General features: G+C 43.8%; 1 protein-coding gene across 1 annotated transcript; it reads right to left on the bottom strand.

Moving 5' to 3' along the window:
• Positions 1–467: 467 nt before the first annotated feature.
• RNF135 (ring finger protein 135) lies at positions 468–6,240 on the bottom strand (the record flags this gene model as incomplete). Its single annotated transcript, XM_084298292.1, has 6 exons — positions 468–1,251; positions 2,128–2,229; positions 2,524–2,677; positions 3,887–4,117; positions 4,641–4,727; positions 5,893–6,240. 6 exons carry the CDS (start codon positions 6,238–6,240, stop codon positions 719–721), a joined length of 1,455 nt encoding a protein of 484 aa, XP_084154418.1. The 3' UTR covers positions 468–718.
• Positions 6,241–6,914: the final 674 nt, after the last annotated feature.

Raw genomic sequence — 6,914 nt, 5'->3', positions numbered from 1 at the left:
AAGATGGGCTGTTCCCTGACGCAGGCCTGTCTGTGGGCTCTTTAAAAGAGAAAGAATGAGCATGCTTCATTAGCTAGTACAAAAACATTTGAAAACAGCTGCTTCCAAAACCATCTCCACAGTCAAAACACTACCAAGATAATGACAAAGTTCTGGTCTGAGTTAGACTAAAGCAAGAGATGGTGCCAGTGAGACAAGATGGTCTTCTGGGAGATTTCCCTAAAGTGCCAGGTCCCAAAACACACAAGTGCCTGTAGTTCAGTATCTACCCTAAAGATAAAAGACATGTAACATACTTGCCCTCTGAACATTTCTTACTCAATCAAACCTTTCTAAAGAAAGCTCACTCAACACAATGAAACAGCTTCATCTCTTCCATATTTTTTGGATCAGTGTAGGAAGATGAAGTCCATGGCCATATGTGGGGTTATCACCAGCTTCAGATTTTCCTTGGTCCATTTCCTCCTTGGTGCATCTTGGGACTGCTTGAAGCTGCTTCAGAAATCCATCTCACTCCCACAGGAATGGTTACTGCCTTTAGCATACATTGGAATTGCTTTAACAAAGTATGACTAGAGCAGAGCAGAGCATGAAGGAAAGCATGCAAAGAAAGTATCAGTTGCTAAATTCCAGGAAAGTCTGAGTAGTTCTGTGTGGTTTGGCAAATTCCTCTGCTAAACACTGAAGCTGGCATAGAAGCTCTGCAATCTTTTTGATTTTACTTCCTGTTTATGTGATTTATAGTTAAAGATCCATTTTTATCTAGACTGTATAGCCAGAAAGCAGGATAAAGAGGATTTGAGGTATTGATTTCAAATGTATGCAAAAGCATTTCTCTGTCAGTGATGGCATAAAATGACACAGTCTTCTGTAGCTCCAGGAAAACTCCAACCTTCAATGGTTTATCATTGCGTAATAGTGTTTCTTGATTCTTGTGCCATGCTGACAACTGCTTTTGGGGACCTACCCATTCTACACACCAGGAATTCTCTGTTCTTCCTAATCTGTCTCTTCTACCAATCGTTCCACGAGCAACTCCAACAGCCCATCCATCACTGTCCTTGGTAATTACTTCCCAGTAGTGGCAGCCAGTAGAGAAGCCCTGGGAACACAACACTTGGCTGATGCAGAATCTCTTGAGTGATGGTTCATAGTAAGTTGGGTTGCTGGACACCATTACTTTCCTGTTCTGAGCTGTGATTGCAAAGCGGTCATATGCTGTGGTGAGATCAAAAGTTACATTATCTGCCCCTAGAAGAGAGAAAGGAAAATATTCTTAGCTCCAGGCATAAGAAAACAGATCTCTTCAGTATTTACTTGCATCCTAAGTAACAGTGGATGTACATCCCTTCTCAAGAACCAAAATGAAAGCCAATGACCACACAATAAGCCTTAAGCAAAGTCCAATCCTGCATGTCAGCAAGAATCCTCAACCAAATGCTAATGACTGTATCCTGAGCCCAGTGCACACTGAAAAATTTAACAGGCACAACTGGGTAAACATCTGTGACAGGCTCTTGCACTCCAAAGCAAGGTGAAGACACTTGGCACCCTGCTGAATGGATCTTGTTTGCTACCAGTCTTATAGCAAAACTATCCATTTGCCACAAAAAAAAAAAAAAAAAAAAAAAGGATGCTTACTTTAAGAAAACTTACCTTATCATCTGTTCACTGGGACACGTTCTTGCATGTTATATAAGAAAATATATTAATATTGTGTTTATGCTACAGCTGTAGCATTGTGTGATGACTGTAAAAATATTTCTGTAAAAGCAATGCAGAATTCAGGCAACAAATAAGAGTGATTGTGGCTTAATGCAGTAAAAGCCAGTAAGGTGCAGTAACTGCCCAAACACCAAAACAGAATCTGCAGGCAGCAGAAGCTACAACACAGCTTATACCTTCATGGGACAGGTTTCTTAATGTTTTTATCTTCCATATGCAGCCAGGTGTAGTATTACATTGTGCTGCAGTGACTGATTAATTCATGGTAAATTTAATAGTTTCTAGATTTCAGTTAAACAGATCTCTGGCAGATGTTTGGAAGTATGGTTTTCTTCAGCAAATCCAGTCATAGTCATTGAATATTGTTATTGAAGAGCCATGCTGGCTTGCTTGCATACTTACACCGACAAAATTGGCTCGAAATGCTTGGTTCTGGACTTTTAGCCGCAGACTCTGAAGATAATGAACAGACACTTGTCTCTTGGTGTAAGTCTGGAGATTGTGCTAAATATGAAAAAGTTAAAGTGTTAAAGTGTGTATGAAAAAGTTAAAGGCACATCGTCAAAATGTAAATAGGAAGTATTTATGTATCTTATGGAAAATGTAAAATAAATGTAGTTGGCAGTTAAACTACAAAACAAAGAGCTGGGTTTTTGATTGTTAAAATTGTCAAAGGATATATAGAGAAATGTTTTTATTCAAGATTACCAGGGCACAGCTACCTTCATGGTGGTCAGAATGGAGGAGTCAGAAAAGTTAACTTCCTCTAAAAAGGATTTCAAAATAAGGAAAACTCACCTGGTGGGAACTGCTGAGGGTATTCCTCCAAAAGTAAAATTTCCAACTTTCTCTTAAGATCTCCTACAGCACTTCTGACAACATTAAACTTCTCATCAATTGTAAATTTATGCATTGTTGAAGATGAGCCTCCCCCTCTCTCAAGTAAGTTACTCTAGGAATGACATAAAAAAAGAATCAAGGGGAAGATGTAAACAGTATCAGTTATTTCATGTAGCATACCAGGTGATATTATAAAGCCAGAGTGGAAAAGCAGCAGTGATCTCTCTAAAATCTTATTGTTTGAAAGGAGATCTTCTTTAACAAGATAGTTACCTGAGAGAAATAACCTGAAAAGTTACAGAAAATGTGAAAGGATAGTTTATTCTCGATCAAAAATAAAATAATTTATTTTCCCCAAGAAAACTAAGAATGGGATTTTTTTCTTAAATTGATTACAATTTCATTAATTTTATATATGCATAAATAAACTTTCTCTTTTTAACTTTCTTCGTGTAACCAAACCCAAAGTTTTAAAAAATAATTAGTGTGAAATCTAGCATAAAATACCAAGAAACGGGTAAACCTCATTCGCCTAAATTTAGAAATTGTGGAATTCTATATCCAAGCTTGTTCTCTTAATCTGCCTTTATCGTCTGTGGACAGAAACAGGCATTCTGAAGGAGCGATGACTCCCGTTCGAAGGTAGGCGTCTCAAGTAGGCCAGATGACTCACGCTCCAAAAGTACCTGTTTCTCTTCGTTGCCTGTAACGGGAGTCTGGATCAGGTATAAATACATACAGTTACATGAGGTGAGCTCCAGTGTAGGCCTCTAGCAGTCCACTTCTGTCTCCTAGCCCTGTCACACCAGAGTCCCATTCCAAATTGCCACTGGCTAATTAGCACCACTGGCATTGTCTTCAACATCAAAATGGGCTCTGCAGAATTTCAAGTATTTTAATTGCCTCTTTTGAGAGCTCTTGACATAGTTTTCCCCAGAAGGTTATTAGGAAGTACTTAATAACGGTGAGTTCTTTAATTTGCATATGTATAGGTACTTTTTTATTCCTTCTTCTGGAAAATTAAAAGAAAATAGGGAATCTTTAACCTTACATTTGACTCAGGATTGGATTTAGGCAGTACAGTCCCACTTCCTTCCAGCTCACCGGCCTCCTTGGAACAAACCTAGCTCTGAATTGGCACCCACAGCCTAAGCTTTTTCTGGTACTTTTTGCCTCTGAATTTCCCACTCCAGAGTGCCACTGGCACCACCACCCAATGCCTGTGGATCGGTATCATTGTCTACAGCGAGAATAGGGGACCTGAAAGCACTCTGTACATGTCCAGCTCTTCAAGACATTTAGCTTAAGACTTTTTACTCACATTCTGCCACTCCATTTCATCACTTTCTAATCCTTTCTCCATCTGGGCTTTGATGTCGATGAGTTTGTACTTTTCAACACAGAGCTGGTGAATAGTCTGCGCAATCTTCTGTCGAGCTGCTCTTTGCTCCTGTTCAATGAACATCAGTGTGTTTTCCTCTTGTCTTTCAATGTATTCCTTCATGCAACAGAAGTCTTCAGTAATCTGGCTTAGGATCTGAGATGTATATTCCTGAAAGACAGAAAACATGGAGCTCTTTGTGTTGTTAGAAAAGAAGATTAGTGGAATATGAGAATTTACTGCCACATTTAATGTGCTCTTTAACTGAACAGAAATACCTAGCCCTATTCAAAGGAATAAAACATATTTGACACTATCCTGCATAGCCTGCAATGGGAATCTGGGCATGTTAAAGATGTTGACTGTTTTGTGGCCAGCAATCTTTGTTTGACAATTTAGCAAAGATCAATATTCTAGATTAATCATTTATCTAAGAGTCCCAGGCTACTCCTGGGGTAGGCAGAAAAGAGCAACAGTGCACAATTTCTGTGGCTTTAGTGCCAGCCAAGATGTCAGTACAGCTGGTGCCACAGTTCTCTGTTTTTTTCTGACAAGAGTGAATTGTGAGAGCAACAGAAGGAGACAGAAAGACAGATCCCTGCTCTGGGCTGAAAGGCCCACTGGAGTCAGTCACAGGTTTCAAGGTGGCAGTGGAAACAGAAGGTAACTGCAGATATTGAAGTACAGTGCATACCTTTGTTTTACTGAGATCCTTCCTCAAGGCGTTGATGGTCTCTTTAGTTATTTCCAGTTGCTTAGAGACGTCACGGATCTGTTCCTCCTTTAAAGTGACACATTTGAGCATTTATATGTACCACCCTCCAAGAAAACACCACCCTCCAAAAGAACATGACTAGGTTCAACAGCAGGGTGATAAAAATCCTCACATTGTTGAGAGTTAGGCACTGGCTGGTTCACTGTGGGGCTGGAGGACACAATTCTGAGTGTGAATAATTACAGCAAAGTCAACATTCAACAGTCAAAAGTCATTTGTGAGCTTAAGCCCTTTCCTTCGCTGTAGAGACCAAGACTTTTTAGATACACGTGTGCACAATGTTAAAACAATGAAGTCAATAACCAGGTTTTGCTCATCTCCTCCAAGATTTAAGAGTTATTTTAAGCAGAGACAGAGACAACGAACCAGTCCCATTTTGCGTCACTCAGCTGGGTGGAGCTGTAGCACTGTATCATAACTCTGTGTTTCATTTCAGGAGTCTCCAGTGCTGTGCCGATGCAGTGAATAACACCACCAAAGATGTTTGTGAAAAGAGGAGGGAAAGAGCTGGCAGTGACTGAAATACAAAACAACTGCCCTCCAGGATGCACAGTGCTCGAGGCAACGTGAAGAGATTGTGCTAACCTCCTGCGAAGGATGCAGTGCACTGCGATTACATCATTTGCTCATTACAAGTTTTAACTGGAGGAATTAAAAGGTAAGAGTGAAGAATAGCAATAGAAGGAAATTAAATAGCTGAGAGATGAAGAGACAGAAGGCAGAAACAGGTTAAGAAAGATGTTAAGAGAGATGTTTGAGGTTTCTTCTCAGTCCTAAACTGACTGAACATAACTGGGGCTTTTTCTAGTGTTCATTTGGCTCCTGTCCCTCCAGCACGATGATCAGCCAGTTATCACAACCCTGTATCAGCTGGGCACATCCAGCTAGCAACTCTTCCAACACAACCAATGAACCAGGCTCCAGCAATCAGCCCCAAACTGTGCCTTAGCAAAACCCGTCTGCCCGAGTGAACGGCATGGTTGTGACAACACCGATATGACAACGTGTTGTGACAACAACACGTGAAATGCAAAGTACTGGGGGGGGGGGAGGGGACGGGGGGAAGCAGAATGAAGCAGAAAGCAGGATGAAATTATCTCAGCCCGAGCCACAGCTCCCTTCCCAACTGGTACCCAGGACGGGGGGAAGCCCCGGCCGCCCCCTCCCCTACCTTCTCCCCGGGTCGCCGCCCCGCAAAGCTGCATCCACCGCCGGCACCATCTCCAGAGGCTGTGGGCAGGTCCCACGCCCCCAGCCCCTCGCCCCTTCCCCCGCCCAGCACCAGGCTGACCAGGGCGGCCAGCTCCCGGTTGGGCCGCAGGTCCTTCGGCTCGAAGTCCTCCCGGCAGAGCGGGCAGGGGGCGCGCCGCCTCCCCCTGCAGTAGGTGTCGATGCAGGACCGGCAGAAGCTGTGGCTGCAGCTCGCCAGCCGCACGGGCTCGGTGAAGTACTGCAGGCAGCAGGAGCAGCTCAGCTCCACGTCTGCCAGCAGCCGACCGAGCTCCGCTGGGACAGCCATGGTCCTGCTCGGGGCGGAGCGGAGCGCGGCTCGGTTTCGTTTCCTCGGGGCGCCGCCTCCCGCCGGGGGGGGCCGGGGCCGGTGTGGGGCTGGGCTCGGTGCTGTACCGGGCACGGTGTGGGGCTAACGGGAGCTGAAGGCCCCGGGTCACCCGCGAAGCCGGGCTCCGGTGCTGCTGCTGCCTTCAGCTCGGCGGCAGGACTTGGGTTGGCTGTAGGAAGGCACCGTCACACGGAGCTCTCCATAACCTCGCCTCCAGTCTGCAAAAAGTTGTCGTCTTTGCACAGTAGCATTTTTTTTTTCTTCTTCTGGGAATTTCCTGGTTTTGTAACAGGGTTGCTGACACGGTTGGTCTGCTGACCTTTCCCGGACATCACACAGGGAACCCCATCCATGAAGCTGAGGCTTCTGGGTGGACTAAACTTTTTGAGATCATCCAGAATTGCTCAGCTCACCTCAAAATAAATTAAAAAAAAAAAAAAAGCATCTCAAACCAGACTATGATCTTCAACAAGTGCCTCGCTGTTGATTTCAGGAGCTGCAGGATGAGGCTGTTAGAAGATTTGCTGAACCAGCGTGTGAACTGTAATTCCCCAGATCATATGGGGAGAGGGAAGAAAGAACAGAAACATCAGGGAGTTTATGGGAGAATGTCAGGAAGCAAAACTCCTGCA

The sequence above is a fragment of the Netta rufina genome (genome assembly GCF_964035555.1).
Source record: "Netta rufina genome assembly, chromosome: 19".
Taxonomy (NCBI): domain Eukaryota; kingdom Metazoa; phylum Chordata; class Aves; order Anseriformes; family Anatidae; genus Netta; species Netta rufina.
This window is presented reverse-complemented; position numbering and strand designations above follow the sequence as displayed.